Source organism: Maniola jurtina, chromosome 19 (assembly GCF_905333055.1).
Source record: "Maniola jurtina chromosome 19, ilManJurt1.1, whole genome shotgun sequence".
In the NCBI taxonomy this organism is placed as follows: Eukaryota; Metazoa; Arthropoda; class Insecta; order Lepidoptera; family Nymphalidae; genus Maniola; species Maniola jurtina.
The window spans coordinates 10,020,260-10,041,222 of record NC_060047.1 but is presented as its reverse complement, the minus strand read 5'-3'; the positions used below and the strand labels follow the sequence as shown (position 1 = coordinate 10,041,222).

The 20,963-nt window shown below is 40.4% G+C and overlaps 2 protein-coding genes across 4 annotated transcripts in view; one reads left to right on the top strand and one right to left on the bottom strand.

The window, feature by feature from the left end:
- The first annotated feature begins 321 nt into the window (after nucleotides 1-321).
- On the top strand, nucleotides 322-7,412 carry LOC123874803 (putative FERM domain-containing protein FRMD8P1). Of its 3 annotated transcripts, none has more exons than XM_045920309.1 (11): nucleotides 322-713; nucleotides 1,263-1,480; nucleotides 2,206-2,298; nucleotides 2,692-2,931; nucleotides 3,400-3,565; nucleotides 3,796-3,957; nucleotides 4,395-4,580; nucleotides 5,160-5,289; nucleotides 5,753-5,893; nucleotides 6,472-6,589; nucleotides 7,210-7,412. In XM_045920309.1, exons 1-11 carry the CDS (start codon nucleotides 583-585, stop codon nucleotides 7,392-7,394), a joined length of 1,770 nt encoding a protein of 589 aa, XP_045776265.1. In that variant the 5' UTR covers nucleotides 322-582; the 3' UTR covers nucleotides 7,395-7,412. The 3 variants fall into 3 exon arrangements, with proteins under 3 accessions (XP_045776265.1, XP_045776264.1, XP_045776263.1); XM_045920308.1 differs by having other exon boundaries at nucleotides 323-713; nucleotides 2,173-2,298; nucleotides 6,472-6,559; XM_045920307.1 differs by having other exon boundaries at nucleotides 326-713; nucleotides 2,173-2,298.
- An 812-nt stretch (nucleotides 7,413-8,224) lies between these two features.
- LOC123874799 (dynein regulatory complex subunit 7) overlaps nucleotides 8,225-20,963 on the bottom strand; it is a 182,289-nt gene continuing 169,550 nt past the window's right edge. The window contains exons 4-15 of the mRNA XM_045920299.1: nucleotides 16,574-16,768; nucleotides 15,823-15,984; nucleotides 14,670-14,855; nucleotides 14,111-14,321; nucleotides 13,177-13,324; nucleotides 12,711-12,820; nucleotides 12,187-12,334; nucleotides 11,411-11,687; nucleotides 10,353-10,574; nucleotides 9,395-9,604; nucleotides 8,844-8,935; nucleotides 8,225-8,450 (exon numbers count right to left, since the gene is read on the bottom strand). Coding sequence (XP_045776255.1) covers nucleotides 8,294-8,450; nucleotides 8,844-8,935; nucleotides 9,395-9,604; nucleotides 10,353-10,574; nucleotides 11,411-11,687; nucleotides 12,187-12,334; nucleotides 12,711-12,820; nucleotides 13,177-13,324; nucleotides 14,111-14,321; nucleotides 14,670-14,855; nucleotides 15,823-15,984; nucleotides 16,574-16,768 — 2,118 coding nt within the window. The 3' untranslated portion in view covers nucleotides 8,225-8,293. The remainder of the gene's footprint in view (nucleotides 8,451-8,843; nucleotides 8,936-9,394; nucleotides 9,605-10,352; nucleotides 10,575-11,410; nucleotides 11,688-12,186; nucleotides 12,335-12,710; nucleotides 12,821-13,176; nucleotides 13,325-14,110; nucleotides 14,322-14,669; nucleotides 14,856-15,822; nucleotides 15,985-16,573; nucleotides 16,769-20,963) is intronic.

Below are 20,963 nucleotides of genomic sequence, written 5' to 3'. Positions count from 1 at the left end.
ACCCCGTCTGTGCCGGCGCTCGCCGACACACGCACGGCAACCCCTTAGAGCACTTTCCAGTCAGTTTTAACAAAAAAAAACACTCCAAAAAGGCAGAGCACGCCCGCCAGCTAACGCCAACACAGACGAAGTCCCATTTTTTATTTACTTTTTATGATGTGTGGTCTGTTGACGTTTGAGTCTGACAAATAACAACAAAGAGTATGTAATCACTAAATGACAATTTGACAAACGCGTTATTTTGCCGATAGCGGCGCATTAGTGTCAATCAATTAGACGCAAAGTGCCGCTATCGGTAGAATAATGTTGTTCTGTCGACCACCGTCGGCTTTTAGGTAAAGCGCAAATTACTAAGGTACCGCTAGCGGCATAATAAGAATTTACAGCTTGCAAAACTTTTTAGATTTTTCCTAATAGGCAACATTGAAAGTGGCGCGAATTCCGATCGATATTTCGGCGCAATGTTGTAGCGTAATTTGACTTATAATTTCTTTATAATAAAGTTATCCAGCTTATTACAAACACTCTAAATCAAATGTAAGCAGTAAGATGCAGATCAATAAATAATACATTTAGACATACATGGAACATCAATCGGAGATGGGTGCGTATGGGGAGAACTCCAATGTTCAGAACAGCGGGAATTACATTACAATAATTCCCGTGGAATACTCGAGACGCGGATATCCTATTCAAGCAGAGTATCAATATAAGTAAGTCTTTCTTGTATTATTCCCACCTCCCTCTGTCCTGCAGGCACAGTTGAGCGCAATCAAAGCGGAAAAGTGGAGTGATTTAGATTTTAGTATTTTTCAAACCCGCAATGTATAGCGTGCAAGACGCGGTATTGACTCTGAATTACCTATTTACGCAATGTTCATTGACCTCTAGCGTCTATCAGCTGATGTTTTATTAGCAATATATTGTAAACTTTTGAAAAATACAGCTTTTTTAAATTTTTCTCGCGTTTTTTACGGTAGGTAGGTACATACCTACTCTATCAGTAATCATCAGTTCTTCTGTCCTGAATCTGGTCTGTCTTCAGTTCAGAACCACCTGTCTTCGTTTTTGCTAGCGTTCTGGATATACCTTGCATAACTCCGAAAAGTTGAGATGCCTGTTTGCCTGAGATGGAATTATACTCCAGACCCCCGAAGTATTTTACCACTAGGCTATCCCCACTTTCCAAAAGTCTAATAGAAGCTATTCATAAAGATTAATGACCTAGCCTCTAATAATAATAATGAATTAAAATATTTTAGCGAGTACAGATCTCGAGAAGAATACTACAGCGTACAAAGTCAGAAGCTCCAAGCAGAAGTCAATGCACACTTGTACTCTGTTTCCCAGCGGTTACCTCACTTGTCCTACAGTCCTCTAGGCCGACACAATGAGTGGGATAAACATGACCCCCACAAACCCCTGCAGCCGGACTCTAAGGAGAGCAACTCCTCGGATTCCCTCGATAAAAGTGTTATGGGTAAGTGGAAAAAAAATTCTCCATAGATTTTGGTACTGTTACTCCTATATCAATCATACAGGAATAAGCGTGAACGTTGACATCCCTATGTGGTTGTCATCCAATCTACATACTCGCACGAAACTTTTTGTACCGTTAAGGTGTGGTTTCCTGGGATCCCGAATAGGCAAGCGCACTCCAACCAAGAACTCATAGGCACAGTATTATCTTTCCAATTTCCATTAGGTATAATTATCGTCAAACTGGCTTTAAAATTAATCAGATTTTAGTTCCGAAGTTCAACTGCCTCGTTGGTGGTTAGCATGTTGGACTGCGGATGACGAGGTCCTTCCCTAGTCGGGCCAAAAATAATTAGACATCGGATTTTCAATACCTAGCCACAAGGTACGAAGTTGGCGGCGTGTCACCCCGAGCCTCGTAGAGCACATAAAGCCGACGGTCTTGCGCCTGATCTCTCTGTTCGTGTCGGATTGCTGTCTCATCGGGTTATGAGAGAGAGGGAATAGAGAGTACGCCTGTGTTTGCGCACACACCTTATGCACTATAATAATACAGTATAGTTAGCGCAGTTGGCTAATTTCTATAAGAGATTGGCCGCCGGGTTCAAAATTCGGTGTTATGACATTATTATTATTTGTTATTAAAGTTCAAGGATATGGAACTGCCGTATTTAAAGAAGTGAACGTTTCCAGGCTCTAATCTCAGCAGTTGTTCCAATCAAACAGGATCCAGCAGCATCGCGGCTGGCTCTTTCAGCACCACTGAACCCATAACCAGTGGTGGTAGTTCGTCCAGTGCTATTTCACCACCATTACCAGGTGAGGTTTTAACTTGAGGGTTGCACTTAATTTTGTCGTTAAAGCTAACGCAAGTTCTTAATAAATTTGTACGTTACTTAATTTAAAAAATGCATTGATGTAAGAACTGACGTAAGAAGTAGATATACCTCGGAACAATGTATTATTCATTGTCCCGAGAGATAGACCTTTACATGACTTCACTTTCGTAGGCCAGTTCTCCAGTATTGACAACGTTTTGGTTAAGAAAGTTGGCTGCCTCATTTTAAAAAGGCTAGGCGCATCTAGTTGCAGCAGCCGCAGTGTCAGCAGATGACAATTTAAACCAGTTTAATAATATCTATAACATCATTTTTTAGCTTCCTCGATCTATCTAAAAGGCATATCTGATAATTTTTGTCCAAATCTTTTTAGGATCATCAGGGAGTACGGCATCTTCCTCCAGCAGTACATCAAACCCAGTTACCTGCATATACCTGATGTCTCGCACTGCTGTTATGGTGGAAATGAGTTCTGAGGAAGTGCCCTCTTGCGTCACATCCGCTAGGTTCCTCAACGCAGTTATATCTACTGAAGAATTGGGGCTCAGCACTCCGAGTGCCAGGAGTTTGGCTACTAATGTGTTTGCGCTTTGGATGTGCAGCCCATTGTTAGGTAAGTAATATTGCGACTTCCATCAAAGATGTGTGAGGATGCTAGCCTGAGGGTGAGGATGGAGGGGGGGGAGGGGGGGGGGGGCACCACGAAACCCATCAAATAGGATCACTTCCATCTTATCATAGGTCTGCTAGATAAGGGATCAACGAGCTAACCTTTGAAAATAAAGTGACTGTTGTGAACCACTCGTACGATCTCGGTCATCAGATTGTTACTGTTAGGACCGGACTCTTTTGGTTACCTGAAGTGCGCTCCTTAAACTAGGTAGTTACATCAAAGAGAAAAAAGAGTGAACGCGATAGAAAGAGAGAGATGTTAAATTTTAAGATGTAGCGCGGTTTGAGCTGTCGTATCAAGAGTCGTTAATAAATAATTTAAACGCCGTTGCGGAGTGAAGTTTTAGTAAGTTATGTGGACTATTTAGAGAGCTATATTCTTGGCAACTATTCTGAACATCGTCAACAGAAATTCAGCTCAAGCCCCACCATTGTCCGTGGCGCATCTGGGCCGGCTGGCAGAAATTGCTACAGCGATATGGGCACGGCTCGGAGTCGCGTCGAGCGCGCGACCAGCCCATACTGCGACTACAGAGGAATGTCTTCTTCCCTAAGCATCTGGAAGAGGGAATCAAGTAAGATCTACCAATCCATTACCATTTTACATGAAAAGACAATGACCCTAAAGTCATTGTCTCATTGAAGGAGACGGCTGCGGTGGTATGGACTATGGTCATCTTATAAAAAAACTTGAGAATCACATGCCCAGAAAGTTACATTGATTGTTCTGTAAAATATAGTAAGTCACAATAATGACACAGGATTTCCTTTCAATACTCTGAAAGAGAAAATTTCACACTTTCAGGGACACCCGTATCCAAGAATTGTTGTACGAAGAGGCGCGTCACAATGTGGTAACTGGGAGATATCCGTTAGAAAGCGCGCAAGCGGTCATGCTGGGTGGTCTACAGGCTAGGATCCAGTTGGGACCTTACGATCCTCACCGACATACTGCCAAGTTCTTTAGGTGAGTTTGCTTCTACAGATTGTGATTTAGGTAACATTCCCTCCCAAATTCTAAAATTTTTATACCTACAAAGAACCGCAATGTGCTAAGTGGAAGATATCCGCTAGAAAGTGCTCGAGCGGTTATAGGCGAGAATCCAGTTAGGACCTTACGACACTAACGTACTGTCAAGTTTTTTAAGTATCTAAGCTGTTTTTATAGACACCGTTTGACATTTTCTCTCAAGTCTGCCTGAAATCTTTAGAGCGCATTTCGACTTACTCAGACATAAGATCAGTGGCTAGTGCTATAAAGTGGAGATCAGAGTTTCTAAAGTAATTCCTCACAATTTGATAATGTTACGTATACACTACAACGATACTCCAACCAACGGGAATGGATGGATGATAAATACTGCAAAAAGTCATAGCTTTTCTAGAAAAATACGTATTTTCTAGGGAACAGCAGGACAAATACCTTCCAAAGCACGCCAGATCTGGTCGATGGGCTCGCTTGTTACCAGCGGGAAGGAAGGGCAGTCCTGAAGCCAAGTTGCTGGAGCAGGCACAACGCCCTCCCGCGGCGCCGCCGAGGAAACTACGGCACAAGTATCTGTCACACACCAGGACTTTACCTACTTATGGGTATGTAACTCAAACTATGTGTTGCTATCTTCCCAAGCACGCCTCTGGAGCTTTTCTATATAAGTTTAGACCTCCAGTATACTGAACGCTAGCAAAAGCTTAGCGTTATTATTATACTACCTTAACACAATCCAATGCCAATAACCATTTGCCTTATCTCGTAGTTTAGATTTAGTATCTTTAAAACCAGCATTTTATAGCGTGCAAAACTCGGGTTAATGCCTCACCTACGACGCGGCATTGACTTCGAGTGACCTATTTACACGGAATGTTCGAAAGGAACCATAATACCACATACTTAAAAGAGCATGATGGCGACGGCTCTACGCCTGGTGTTTTTACCAGTTTACAAGATATTAATCCAGATAAATAGACGGGCAAGGCGAGCAGACAAACTTCTGTCTATACGTATGTTTTACGCTAAATAGTGAGATTTACAGACGGACAAAACATTTTGAAAGTGGGTATTTGGGTTCTGATAAATAATGAGTAAATTAAAAAAATATTAGCGTAAACCATACGGCAGAATAAATTATTTCTAAATCAATGATACTTAGTTACTTCAATTTTAATTTCCAGTGCAGCTTTCTTCCAAGGTCAGATCGAACAGCCAGTGAGGAGCCTGACTAGTCTCCTCACACACGAAGATATTCCCGTACTGGTGGCCATAAATTCCAACGGCGTTTACGTCATTGATGATACTGAGAGCGTGAGTGTTCAATGTTCATTATTACAGTTCCATATCTCAGAAAAAAAAGCAACCCTTATAAGATCACATTGTTGTATTATCTGTCAAGACTTGTAAAGGGAATCAAAATCTGTACAGTTCTTCCCGTTGACTTAGAATCATGAAAGGCAGGTAGTAATGTCTTATAGAACAAGTACTTATTCTAAAGGGAAAGATCCGAAAACCGTGAATTTGTGCTTACATCGCAAAAAAAGTGTTATTTCTTGTACGATGGTATGGTACGGAACCCTCGGTGCACGAGTCTGACTTGCACTTGGCTGGTTTTTCTGAAAGATAACTCAAAAACTTCGGAGAATTACGAAAAATTCTAGGAGGAGAAACACAAATCTTAAGAAACCCGTTTGTTATTAATAGTAGGGCCATGACATCCAGCAATGAGGAAAAACCACACCAAGAGAGGCAAAGAAAGCATTTTTGATTTCAGACTGTTCTCCTCGGCTTACTATATGAAGAACTGTCCTGGGATATAGGTCTGCCATCGGACGACAACGAGGATTGCCTTCCGTGTCTCTTCCTACAGTTCATGGTGGTGGAAAATGGACTGAGGGTTTCCAAAATACTCCAGGTATTTTACGTACTAACTAGCTTAGGCCCGCAACAGTGGTCCACGTGGACCAAACAAATTTTAAACCCTGACTTTACCTCCTTAGGCGGTCTCCGTCATAATAACTATCTGCATGCCAGATTTCAGCCCATTGTGTCCAATAGTTTGAGCTGTAGGTACATTGATATAGTCAGTCCTTTTCCAGTTCCTTTTGTTATAGTATGAAATAATTGAAACGCAAAAACGCAGTAAGCAAAAACTTCAAAAACAACAATCTAATACCAATAACCATTTGCTTTATATTTGTAATTTTAGTGATTTAGTATTTTTCAAACCCGCAATGTATAGTGTGCTAAACTTGGCTGTCAATGCCCCCACCTACGACGTGGCTTGACCCCGCGGCATCTATCTACGCAACTTTCGTTGACATCTTGCGTCAGTCAGATGTTTTAGTACTATATCCTGCCATCGTTTCTGCTAGCGTTTTCTAACTACACGCTGTTCCTATTTAGGTTTGAATTTTTGGGTGAATTCTTGTAATTATTGTAAATTTTTTTTTTTTTACCAGACACTATTTGATATGAAACTGTAACTTTCAGGTATTCTCAAAACAAGCGGTCATGATGGACACCCTGGTGGAACACTTTGCGGGAGAATACCGCAAGAGACTCGGCCAAGAGACTCCTAGTGAGCATGCCAACTTTGACTATCATTCAGGTAGGATTTCATAAGTAGGAAGACGCACACTAGTTTGTTGGATTGGAAAATGTGGGTGTAGTAGTTTTTTTTTTTTTTTTGTAGCATAGATAGATCCATTCAATTTCAAAATAAACGATTCAAATTGGACGTGCTTTCAGAAAAGCTATCAACTCACAATCATTGTATGAAATGACATGCCACATCGTAAAAGAAATATTAACCAAAGTTAACTGAAATATCGTGCGGAGGCATGCATGCCTGAGAGTTCTCAATAATGTTCTCAAAGGTTTGTGAAGTCTACCAATCCGCATTTGGACAGTTTGGTGGACTATGGCCAAACCTTTATCATTCTGAGAAGAGATCCGTGCTCAGTAGTGAGCGACATTGATTATGATGATGATGAATCGCCCAGTTGTAATCAGTTTGTTCATAATCTCTTAATTTTGACTTGATTGTGGGTTGAAACATTTTTTGGAAAATATTTTCAATATTTAATCAGAATAAATATGACCCAAATCGAAGTTTTAATTTGCTCTGTAAGTAGATTGTAGTTGCCATTCTTTAATCCATTTCACCATATTATAAACGCTGCTACATAAAAGCTGTACTACCCTCATTTATTAAAACCCCTCTTCCAGATTCAGGCAGTATATCTCTCCCGCCACTGTCGCGTCCAGACTCACCGCAGCGTCGCTTAGCCAACAAGCTGTCGCGTCTCGCACTCGCGACGCACGACGGTCGCGGCAACTTGCTCGGCGGAGCTGGCGACTGGAGCAGCGGCCTGCACCATCGACAACCTTCCTGGATACTGCCCAAACACTAGTATATTGATGAATAAAATGAAAAAAGGCACCTGTTGTTTTATTTGTAGTCTAAGATTCCAATTAAGACTGATACCTACCAAACAAAATTCAACGTTTCCCAAGTTTGCATATTTTCCTAGGCAGTAGTATTACAAACAAGACTTCAATCCCTGGTACCAGTTTTCTAGATGTAGATATGTACCATTTTTCGGGTAGTATTATAATAGCATTTAATTCCAGACTCATCGCGGCTCACAAGCTGTCGCGTCTGGCACTCGCGACGCACGACGGTCGCGGCAACTTGCTCGGCGGAGCTGGCGGCTGGAGCAGCGGCCTGCACCATCGACAACTCTCGTGGATACCGCCCAAACACTTGACTAAACTATTACAAAGAGACCTTTCGTTTTTTTCTTGCGTAAAATTCCATTCTAGAAAACCAGGTATTAAAATTCTACGCTTCTCAAATTTGTGATCTTTCCTAGATAGTAATAGAGACTTGAGGGTCTGAACCCTTAGTATAAGTTTTTAATTTTGCAATCTTTGGGTTTTACTTTTGGCATTTAAATTCAGCCAGTTTATCTGTGTTGTGTACAGACCCTCAGTAGGGTCGCCGTCAACGCAACAAGCTGTCCCATCTCGCACTCGCGAACGCGCAACGGTCGCGGTAACCTGCTTAAAACTGGCATAAAACAATTCAGAGCTCCTAAATGTGCTAAATAATTACATTAGGTAACTAGGTAAGTAAGTATATTAGACATTAAAAAACTTTGAGTTAGAGAACAGTCAAAAAATAAAAAACCAAGTAAGTAATCTCACTATAATAATAATTATTAAGTACGGATGTCTAGTTATAACGAATGATAAAATATTTTAAACAAAACAATTTGTAAAAGCTGTAAATATAAAACTATTTCGTCCCTCATTTCACACGATAATAGTGCCGTAAGCGGTTGAATTCTTTCAGTAGCGGATGCTTCGCCAGGTAGTCTTCTAGAGCCTTGAATCTGGGCGCGGACAAGTCCTTGTGTCTTGTCAAGCGAACTTCTAGGGTGTGCACTTGGAATGCCAGTTCCGCACTGGAATTAAATTAAGTCATTAAATTATAATTTTATGTAGGCACACTAAAATAGGACACAATATAATAAATTTCTGTCTTGTGGGAGGCTTCGGCTGTGGCTAGTTATCTCCCTACCGGCAAAACAATGCCGCCAAACGATTTAGCGTTCCGGTACGATGCAACAATGCATCTTTATGAGATATATTTTACAATGTTCGTACTTAACGAGTTTGTTAAGGTTATGTACCTTAAAAGGAAAAACGGAACCCTTATAGGATCACTTTGTTGTCTGTCTGTCTGTCTCTCTGTCTGTCTGTATGTCTGTCAGTCCGTCCGTCCGTCCGTCGAGTCTGACTCGCACTTGGCCGGTATTTTTGGTTATTTGAGGATAATTTACACAATACCTAGTTACCTCAAAGCAAAATATGCGCTTTCCTTTTCGGGCGTGAGGATAAATTGATTTGCCAAATACCACAACCTCTTATTCTTGTACTCTGCATTGAGCTGAAAAATGAAAGAGAAGTCAAGCTTAACATCAAAGTGCGACACGCAAACACATCACATTAGGTAAGTAGTGTTCAGACTCAAGTTTCTAAACAGCTGTACGTTGCTTTGTAACGCTGAACCGATTTTGTCCCGGAAAATCAAGGATGTTCCCGCGGGATTTTTCAAAAACCTGAATCAACACGGACGAAGTCGCGGGAATGATCTAGTCCTTTTACATGATAGAGTTTCTTATTTATTTAAAGACTAGCGCCTGGTTGCAATCGGACTTGCTGGCTAGTGATGATGCAGCCTATGATGGAGTGAAAAGAAGATGCCTATTCACTCTTGACTTGAATGTACCTATATTAAAAATGGAGGGGAAAACTGATCCATATCCTAATGGTTCAAATTAGAAACGAGGAAGCAAACCGTGAGCGTGGAATTTCGACTACGTATTATAGGTACATATTTAGTTACCTTGTCATATCTCTCCTGTACAAGATTCTGGCGGGCCAACTGTTTGGCTCTGAAGTCGTTGATACACTGCTCTCGAACAAGCGTCGCTTCCTTGACTGTAAGGGGAGTTCCCGTACCGAAACACGAGCCGAACATGCGCGCTAGGTACGGCGCCAGGGGATCTATCTCCGCTTCTATTTCACGTTCGGTCACTGCAGCTTTTTGGGTTTCCTGTAAAAGAAACATAGTTCATACTGCCGTATTTCTTGCTTTTCTTTCATGTACCTACCTACTTAGATTATAATAGAGTAACATAAGTAGATACAAAGCTATAAATTTAAAAAAAATCGGAAAAGCCGTAAAAGTTTGCAACCTTTACGCCTTTTCCGATTTTTTTAAGAGAGATTATATTTCCGACATATTTTAAGAGTTATCGCCAACAAATTTGGAATGTAGAAAATATGTTTCTAAAAAAGTTTGCTACACAGGAAAAACCAAACTAAAAAGTAAAATCCGCGGTCCTACGTAGCATTCTTTTGTAGAAACATTAGTTATTGAAAATTCCTATGTTATTTGGCGATAACTAACTCAAAAACTATTTTTTGCACTTAGTGGCTTTTCAGAATTCAAAAATTCAAAATATTTCTATTCAATTAAACTTTTACAAGTATTTTTGAATCGTCAAAAGCATCTACCATAGCACGGCAGCATTGACCTCCTGCCTCGCATTCTATAAAAGAATTCGCCATACATATTCGCCATGCAAGGCCAAGCATTTACGATGACTTGGGACCTTTTTTTTCGGGTTGTGCCACACCCGACACAGTTTATTCCAGCGCTTCTTCTGTTTGAGGTCTTTTGACTTTCATGCTCAAGGATTAGAGGTGCCGGGATAATCTAACCCGTAGGTATAACTGGTAGTGTGGCACAGCTTTCAAAAATAAACGTTTTTTCTTTCTTTCTTGCTTTCTTTCCATACCTGTTCCCTCCATCCCTTCTTCGCAGCCTCATTCCTTTCAGTATCAAACAGAGCGACAGACAGAACTGGCTCAGTGAGCTCATGTAACCTTTGTTTCAAGTAGCTATTTATATCCGTTTCTCGGTCGCGGATGTGTTTGCGCGAAAGGTTCTCACAATCCATGTTGTCGCATAGGGCGTAGTAAATGTCTAGTGGACGTGGTGGCTTGGCACATGGATCAGCCTGAAACAGTTGTTGAACGCAAAAACCAGTTAGTTCCCTTACCACGAACGTTGTGATCATCACAATATTACAGTCCCAGTTTATGTGATTAGCTGAATTATTATGGAATGGCATTATTAAGGTACTAGCTGACGCCCGCGACTTCGTCCGCGTGGATTTAGGTTTGTCGAAATCCCGTGGGAACTCTTTGATTTTCCGGGATAAAAAGTAGCCTATGTGCTAATCCAGGGTATAATCTATCTCCATTCTAAATTTCAGCCCAATCCGTCCAGTAGTGTTTGCGTGAAGGAGTAACAAACATACACATACACACACACTCACACACACATACAAACTTTCTCCTTTATAATATTATAGTGTGATTATATTTCCGTAGTTTGAAGGCAACTTAATGAAGAAATATACAATGAGGAAACCTGTATGCCTGAGGGTTTCCATAATGTTCTCAAAAAGATGAAGTCTGCCAATCCGCACTCATCTAGCGTGCTAGACTTATACTTAGCTATGAGAAGGGTTTACGCCTTAAACCATTCTCATTCTGAGGGAAGATCCAAGCTTACTAGTGAGTCGATGATGATAATGATGATTTTCTTGCTGCAACTGATCGTTTTAGCCAATAATGTAGAATATCCACGAATCACAGGTGATTTCGTATTTTGTGCTTATAGTAGATAGTGCTAGGCCATCAAACTGTAGCCAAATAAACTTCACAAATAAACTAACAATCAGGACAAATCAAACTTGGATATAGATGAAACTTTTATCCATCCAAGAGTCTTTGGTTATGAGAGTTCGTTAAGTTTACAGCTAGGTTCAAAAAGAGAGTAACAACTCACAATATATCCGGATGTCTTGTCCGGATAGAACAAAATCTGTCCACCAGTTTCAGCCAAGTTAGGCTTGATGAACATGCGCGTGTCATTCGTAACAAAGTTGTATGCATAATGGTATAGCAGTTCTATCGTGTTCTCTTGGACGTGGAAGATCTTCTTCCATATGTCATTCTTCGCCGGTACATCAGGGTTGCGGCTGAATGTTTCAACTACATCTTTGACTTGACGTTTCGGTTCAGTTTTCGTGGCCTCTGTGTAGGTTATGTAACGTGATTCGAGCCTGAAATCACAGTAAACTGAAAATTCCATTTAATTTTTCTGTTTTTCGATCCTCTTTCAGATTATGAAAAAAAATCAGGAAAAAATTAAAACCGACTCAATAACCACAAACACTAAAAAATAAATAATAATTTATTACCGAATTATTATGTACTTATACTTTCTTTTTTCTTTTTTACTTTTCTTCTCTCTGGGCTGGTTTCCGCACTTAAACGTTTCCGTCTGTTGTGCGTGCGTTGCCCCTCCCCGCCGAAGATAAAGTTAATGTAGTTCTACATCAACATTTTTTGGAGTCGCCCATCGGCCCAAAGTGGATAGACGACATCAAACGAGTTGTAGGGAGCCGCTGGATTCAGGCGGCGCAACATTCAACCGTGGTGTGTGGAAGTCCTTTCAAGAGGCCTATTTGCTAGCTCGAGACACCACGATACGTAGCGCCGCAATTGTATCCTAGTGAGATATGGCGTACGTCTTTCTCCTTGCCCAACATGATTCCTTACCTATCCACCCGGTCAGTGTAATACTCTTGAAACGTAAGGGAGGTGCAGACAAGCTTGATTAGATGGTCGAGACGCGCGTAGTAGTTGAACTCCAACGTTCGTTCGCCTTCTACGGACGTTGCCGGCGCGTCGATTGCGTATGTATGCTCTGATAAACATACAAACACTCATAAGTAAAGATCGATCAAATTAGTGAATTTTCTTGAACGAAAGCACATAATATGGCAATATATAATATATGGTAATAGAAAGTAAAATAATTTCTAGCTTTATTGAGAAAAGCTGGAATGTTTTTAAAGGTGGAAAGCTGAAAAAAGCGTACAAGTAGGTACTTATTTCTTTTAAGGTCGGTAACGTTAGGGGCTTACCGATCCGTCCAGTTGTTTGATCAGTTAGTCAGTCATGTTTTTCTTTTATACACTTATTTAGATTTATCAGATATTAATAACTTTATTTTGGTTCTCATCATTATACGCAAATCTAATTCCGATCAGTTTCTTAAAATAACTTAAGTAAGTAGGTACTTATAAGATGATCACTCCTTCCAACCGCGAAAGTTTCCCGTATCTCCTTCTTTATGTGATCTATTCTTACTATCTCCATTTTATCAATCCTGTGTTTGTAAAATTCGTATCTGAAAAGTCATTTTTATTTAAAAAAAACAACATGGACTTCCTCATGAATGACATACCTCTATGATACTAGCTGATGCCCGCGGCTTCATTCGCGTGGATAAAGGTTTTTTTTCTCTCAATCTCTCAATCAAATCTCAATTTTCCGAGATAAATTTTGTATTAATTCAGGGTCTAATCTATCCCCATTCTAAATTTCAGCCAAATCCGTCCAGTAGTTTTTGTGTGAAAGGGTAACAAACATACACACAAACTTTGGCCATGCCCCCATCAGGCCTGGAACTCTGGGCTCGTGCTCCACGTGACCCTATGATAAAGAGGAAGCTGGCTACAAGAGTACAATTTTAATTAGCCTTACGTCAGAAGTGGGGTGTTCAGTGCATAGTCCTCAAATATCTTGATTCTCTTAATAATTCCATCTCTTTCAGAGTAAGGTGAGAATTTCTCCAATAAGACTTTCTTATAATGTATCACTTTATGACTACCTGGATATCTTTGGTCAAATTCTGAAAGTAATGAAATTAAAAATATACTTAATTATACTTAACTCCTGTGTAATACCTACTGCTAACTCCTAAGTCCTAATACTTAACTTACGGTAAAGTAAATCTTTTTAGGGTTAGGTGCTCGTATAATAAATACATGCTTTTTAAGTAAGTAAGTACTTATCTGAATATTACTTGCTTTAGCGGGGATAGAAAACATCACAAGGAAACCCGCATGCCTGAAAATTCTTTATAATAATGTTCAAATAGATAATATATGAATGTCTATGTAATATGGTCAGCATGGTATGGTCTAAGGCCCTTCTCATTCTCTGAGCAGTCTCGTGCTCGGTAGTGGATCGGCGATGGGTTGAGTTGAGATAGAAATAGAACGATTTTTATACAAATAAACTTTTACGCGTGGTTTTGAATCGTCAAAATAATCTACCATTGGTTCCTCGGAATACCTTTCCATTCCGAGGAATAAATCTTATGCTGATTTCACTCTCTCATCTGAGCTGACTCAATTTTGGAGCAAACGATAGCCAGGCTATCCAGCGCAGGAATGCAGCCAGTATATTCTTAGCACGATTCCACGCAGATGAGGGTAGCTTTAAGTTTTATCGTAACGTTTTCAATAAAAAGACCGGCCAAGTGCGAGTCAGACTCGTGCACTGAGGGTTCCAGACAGACACGACGGACGGACGGACGAACAGACAGACAGTCAGACAACAAAGTCATTCTATAAGGGTTCCGTTTTTCCTTTTGAGGTACGGAACCCTAAAAACATTATGAGAAACTGTTCACCATCGGCTGTAATTTCCAGTTTTTCAACCCAACTCGCGGGTACATCAAGATGTTTCTCAGTGTCAAAGGCAGTCTTCTTTTCAGCCAAGTCCACGCCAACGAGCTGTCTCCGATGAAACGGCTCGCCGGCTAACAGGTGCTCCCAGCAGGTCAGATCGCTGAGGTCATAGTTGATGGACCCGAGACCTTCATCGCAGCTTTGAAGATTTACCTGTAGAGATAGGGTACGGAGCTCTAAAATTAGTAACCAGCACATGAGATTTTTATAATACTTCAACCAAATTAACATGTGTAAGTTAATACGACAACGTAGGCTTATATTATGGCATTCTAATTCCGCCAATGGCAGTATCATCTTCACAGGATTACATAAAAATCTTTACTTGAAATTTTAATACTTTGTCGTATTAGTTTACACATTGCGAAAATCCAATTTTTTTAATTTCGCGGGTAGACCCGTGTCATGTACCTTAAAAGAGGTCGCTGATAACAGTTAAATAAGCCTCTACAGGGCAAACGAGAAATTTATGCCCTTTCTTCATTAATCTAGCAAACTTACGTAATAGTTCTCGTGATTATAAATGCTGTCCAAATGCTGATACTGCGGCGCGTTCAGCGGATATGCCGTGCCCTCACTCGGTTCTATAAAGAAGGGCTCCTCAATTCCCTTGAACCCTGGTAGGATGAGCACCCAGGCGTGAGTACGCCAACCGTCAACATCATCCGGTGGTGGGCGTTCGAGTTCCTATAATAATATGGTTACTACCATAATTATTTATTTAGGAAGAAAATAAACCTAATTGCCTAATAATCAATATGTAAATCGTATAATTCTAAAAACCGGTCATTTTTAGGGTTCCGTACCTCAAAAGGAAAAACGGAACCCTTATAGAATCACTTTGTTGTCTGTCTGTCTGTATGTCCGTCTGTCCGTCCGTCCGTCCGTCAAAAATACCCGAGTACGGAACCCTCAGTGCGCGAGTCTGACTCGCACTTGGCTGGTTTTTTTATTATTTGTTGTTAAAGCGGCAATAGAAATAGGTACACAATCTGTGAAAATTTCAACTCTCTGGTCTCTACCTATTACGGTTCAAGAGATAAAACCCGCAGACACACAGATGGACGGACGAACGGACAGCGGAGGCTTAGTAATAGGGTCTCGTTGCCACCTTTCGGATGCGGAACCCTAAAACCTCTAATATATAACAAAATGGATAAGGTACAACCAGGAACCTTCCATCAAAACATCAGATCGTTTCTTACTTTCCAAAAATTCCCTTTTTCTCATCACGGCCAAACAGTAGTGTGGATTTTTTACTAACCGACTTCCAAAAAAGGAGGAGGTTCTCAATTCGTCGGAATCTTTTTTTTTTATGTATGTTCCCCGATTACTCAAAGACCTCTGGACCGATTTGGAATTTTTTTGTTTGAAAGGGTATACTGTGCAGATGGTCCCATATAAATTTGGTGAAGATCTGATGAATATCTTCGGAGATGGAGAACAGAACTCAGAGAAAGAAAATGGATAAGAGCAAATTGCTCGCGATCAGTGTAATAGCTTAGTAAACAGTAGGGGTTTAAGTGGGAATGGTGTACGGCCGGATACATTTCTAACGTATGTTATCTTGTATTTTTGCAGATCTATCTGCTTGAATCTAAAACTTCGTTAAATTCATACACATATTGGATTTTTTAATAATAGTGTGTGTTACCTCTATTCTCCTGAGCCTCTCATTTTCAATTTTGTCCAGTTCTTTTTGTTTTCTGTCGGCTTCCTTTTGTTCTATCTCTTTGCAGTACTTTGAAGTAAGGTCTGGAAGTGGAACGAGGCGGTATCTTGGCTCTTCAGTTGGGGGCGGGGGTTCTTCAATAACCTTGAACAGACAAAAAATCCCATGAAAAAAAACTCATACCAAGTATTTAGCAAAAGTTCTTATTGCAATCCTAGTCTCAACGAAAACTATGTAGGAAATATATTTTTTCTATAATAAAATTGTAGAAAAGTGGTGTCTGTACAATGGAAATATATAAAAAAAAAGTAGCAGGGGTTGTTATTATATCGATGCCGAACCCGAAATTGTAATTAATTTTTTTTGTCTGTTTGTCTGTTTGTCTGTGTGTTTGTGCACGCTAATCTCAGAAACGGCTTATTCGATTTAGATACGGTTTTCACTAATATATTGTAGTAAGCTTCACTTAGGACTTAGTGTTTATTTCATGTCAATCGGTTCATAAATAAAAAAGTTATGTCAATTTAAAGAATCACGGCGCCTCGCGCCTGAGCGTCCGTGGCTATATAAAGCGCGAAAAGTCACTATTCCACGCGAACGACGTCGCGGGCACAGCTAGTTCATAAATATGTACGCAAACACGTGCACTCTATTCCCTCACTCTCATAGTCCAATGGGTCAGCCGTCCGACAGAATCGGAGATAGATCATGCCTTACCTCATTCGCACTTTACCTCATTCTCGTCAGGTAGTTCAGGGCACACAGTTCTATATCGGATGGCCATGCAGACGTCTCGTTTGGCGCAGCCCACGGCCACGTAAGCCTCGTACCCGGCCCCAGCTAACCAGGAGACCAGGACATGCGCCAGCTCGAAGGGATTGCCGCTACGTCGCACGATCGCGGTGTATGGAGACATTAGTCGCTCCGGCTGAAAGAAAACAAGTGAGAAATAAAAAAGGCAAGAGCAAAGTGTCCCGTACTTAGTAGTTTTTAGCCTCTAGCGAGTATTATACGCTCATGTGTCTAGGTCTAGCCTCAAAAGTCTATTATATGGCTAGGACGCGAACTAAAAATCAAGAAGTCGACCGTTCAAAGTCCAACCCTGCAGCATTGTGGGAGTACCACATGCTTTACGTTTAATTGGAGGGGATTTTTTTTGTAAAGAATATTTAGCCAAGTTTCTCATGCTGACTAATATTCCCCTTTCCTCTCCAACTAAGCGTAAAGCTTGTGTAGTAGGCACGACAATAGTGCAACAGGTGGGGTTCGAAGCGGCGACCTTTTGGAATTCAGTCCGCTACTTTAATCGTTGAGCTATTGAGGCTCAAAACTTTAAAATAACAGTAAAATAGGATCTGCTCTGAAAATTAATACCTACTTACTACTTAGCTATGACAAGCGAGACACCGCGACCGCATCAAAATGGTTTCAGTAGTTTTTCAGGAAAACGGCACACTCAATAACAATCATTGATGTTAAAAAAAGTTTTCTGCTAACTTTCTGAATTGGATAAGGACAAGATAAGAACGATACATATTAATAACAAGTCGATGCCCGCGACTTAGCCCGCGTGGATTTGGTTTTTCGAAATCCCGTGGGAACTCTTTGATTTTCCGGGTAAAAAGTTGCCTATGTGCTAATCCAGGATATTATCTATTTCCATTCTTCAGCCAAATACGTCCAGTAGTTATGCGTGAAGAAGTAACAAACATAAACACACACACACACACATACACACAACCTTTGGCCTTCATAATATTAGTGTGATTTATGTGTTCTTAATAACATACGAGGGGTCACTGTGGTAAGCTATAGGCCAAAGCTCTGTGTGAAGTGTGAACCATGACATTATGAAAATTCAGGGTTGTTTTCGTGATACGTCGGACGTAAAAAATACAACTTCTCTACAATAGATGGCGCTGTATATATCATTTTTAATATTAAGTTTGTTTTATTTTAAAAGTTAAAACTAAGTTTTCTGATCACCTAAAACTCATCTAAATATATATTTTTTTTAAATAAAATTAAGTAAACCAAACAAACATCTCGTTGATTCATTTTCTTTTACACATTTTGTGGTTGTTGTTTTTTTCATGTTCATTCATAATCGGCTGTAAGCTTTGCTTAGTATTTATTAAAAAAAAGATAGTTATTTCCTTGTGATTACCTTCCTTTTCCTTTTTTCTTTAATAAGAATAAAAATATATCGATTCTTTTCAGTTCAGAAACGAACAGAACAAGAATAGACCGACCGAACAACAAGTTTTGTTTTCCGAATGAAAATCATAAACGGTTCATTGTTACGATAGGGCGGGCGGGGGAAGATGGGCGGGCGGGCCAGTCCCACCCTTAGCCTACAAATTGAATACCAAGCAAGTTGTGAGAAAACAAAGTCGGTTGCCGCAAACTTTCGCGACTTACGGCTTTCACTTTTCGCTGAAAACTTTTCAACACTTTCGCTGGGCGTTTCTTTTTTTACCTCCCGTCTTTGACTCGCCCGCACCTCAGGCCCCTCTAAGCCCGATCGCACACTACCAGAGGAACTGTCAGCAACGAAGTACGAACGCTGATCACATTAGGTATACGATTATCCGCAGTTCTTTGACGAAAACGAATTTCCAATTCTAAGGCTGAGTTGCAGGTTCTAAGGTTACAATTTTAAGACTTTGCTCAGACTTAAGCTTCAGTTAAAACAGAAGAAGAAGAATTTAGAAAACTGTCATTGATAACTTTTGTAATTTAGCACCAATAAAAGCTACTTTATTTTATTTACTAGCCAATGCCCGCGACTTCGCCCGCGTGGATATAGGATTTTTGAAATCCCGTGGGAACTCTTTGATTTTCGGGATAAAAAGTAGCCTATGTGCTAATTCAGGACATTATTCCAAATTCCAAATTTCATTCCAAATTCCAAACCCATTCCAAATTTCAGCCAAATCCGTCTAGTAGTTTTTGCGTGAAGGAGTAACAAACATACACACACACACATACACAACACACATACATACAAACTTTCGCCTTTATAATATTAGTGTGAAGTGTGATTTGATGTAATGTGCGATCGGCCTTATCCGGTGGCTTGCGAGACCCAATTCCCTCTTGTTCTTAGTTTTTGTTGTTTCCGAAGTACGATTTGCTGACTATTTGAAAGTTTAAGTGGTGTTCGGTGTTTTTAGTTATGCGGTCTGATTTTCCCACTCGTAGTTGGAAATATTTATTGATATTATTTTACGAATATGATTATATTTCATATTTTAGCTCTTTAACTTGGTGGCACTGAAATGTTGTAGGAAAATAATATGACGCTGCAAGAGTACTTAGATACCATTTAGATACCTAAGTATCTATGTAGGTACTCCTAGATCTAAGAAGGTAGGTAGTAGATACTTATAGATCGTACATCTTATAGTAGCCAGCCGCGGCGATAGTCTAGTTGTCAAGACATCGGCTTCCTGTTCTAGCGGTTAGGGGTTCAATCCCAAGCACGCACTTCTAACTTTTCTGAGTTGTGTGCCTTTAAATATCATTTGCTTTAAGGGTGATGGAAAATATTTTGAAGAAACCTGCATGCCTGAGAGTTCTCCATAATGTTCTCAAAGATGTGTGTCTGCCAATACGCAATCCCTTCACATCCTGAGAGCAGACCAATGTTCAGTACCTAGTTAGCCTGCGCGCCGAGGGTTGATGATCCCAGCGTGGTGGACCCTTCTTCAGTCTGAGTGGAGCTCCGTTCTCAGTAGTGTGCCAGGATAGGAGCCCGAAACTTAACCACTAGGCTATCAACACTTTTATACGTAGGTAACAACAGTAAAGTTACTAGCGTCCGTCTAGTTTCCACCACGTTTCTAGTTTCTACCTACCGTAGTATAGTTATAGCGCCATACACAAAGCACATAAGATATTCCGTAGCTCAGAATACGGGCACGGCATTGCAAGCACAAATTAGAGCGGACCACGTTCCACGCTTTGAGTTGCGCTTGACCAAGCGTTATTCGAATTTCCAACAAGACGCTCGCCGCACTAGGGGTGTGCCATCACGTTGTCGATACCACAAGCATCGATAATACGGCTCTTCGAGCTTGCCGCGCTGGGTACGTACCTACATTCTAGCAACTTACCATCGCTGTTTTCATATAATCATAAGTACTGAGTGAACATACATATCTCATTTTCGTCACTGACAGTAAGCGAAACCGTAGCTTAGTGGTCAGAGCGTCGGGCGCGAACCCAAAAGATGCAGATTCGAATCCTGCCGGTTCCGCAATTTTCGAAATGCATTTAAAAAATATCTAGAAATTTCCTTGAAGTGTCGGTAAAAACACTACCTATCATAAACAAATTTAAAATACATAAAAAGAAGTTATTAGAATAATAATTGTTTTCACTGGAGCCAAAAATTATAAAAGGTATCTTAATCTTTTAAATGCCCATGACTTCGTCCGCGTGGATTTAAGTTTTTTTTAAAACCCGCGGGAGCTCTTTGATTTTCCGAGATAAAGAGTGAGATAGTTGTACTAGGGATGTGCCACATCATCGATATCGCGAGTAGTATCTGTACAGGCGACGGAGGGCTGAGAAGGCGGGGTGTACGCCGCGAGCGACGCTGAAATGCCACTCATGCGAGTCCGTGCTTCGACTCTAATTGAATGTGCTGCCTACCTTTAGTACTATCGACTATCGATGTATGAATAAATATTACGATTAAATTATAACCTGCACTGTATTACGATTAAAATATATTGCGCTACTGCCTCGCTGAGCGTACTGTGTATGCTGTTACTAAATAAATATATATTTTTTAATAAATATAAAATCCAAAAAAATTTTTAATAGATCAGAGCATAAATTTTTTTGTACATATTATACACAAATTATCTAGTTCAATTCTATGACTTCTTCATCAAAAATTCCCAGAACAGATATTACAAAAAATTCAACCATGAGTCTATACCACGATCGAATTTTACGAATATCGATAAAAAGCAAATAAAACGACCGCAGCTACAGCTGAGTGCACAAGAGGGAGTCCTCTTCAAGAGAACGGCAGTCCGCGCGAGTGATTTGCGCCACCCGCCGACGCCGCGCGGTCGCGACCCGGATTAGTGATGTGATATGGCTCTTAT

What these genes read in the sequence shown, in the direction of transcription:
- LOC123874803 (XM_045920307.1), top strand. Translation starts at nt 583, where the DNA reads ATGGAACATCAATCGGAGATGGGTGCGTATGGGGAGAACTCCAATGTT. An exon ending in TATTTCACCACCATTACCAG is followed by an intron (nt 2,299 to 2,691) that starts GTGAGGTTTTAA and finishes AAATCTTTTTAG; the next exon opens with GATCATCAGGGAGTACGGCA. An exon ending in GGGTTTCCAAAATACTCCAG is followed by an intron (nt 5,894 to 6,471) that starts GTATTTTACGTA and finishes TGTAACTTTCAG; the next exon opens with GTATTCTCAAAACAAGCGGT.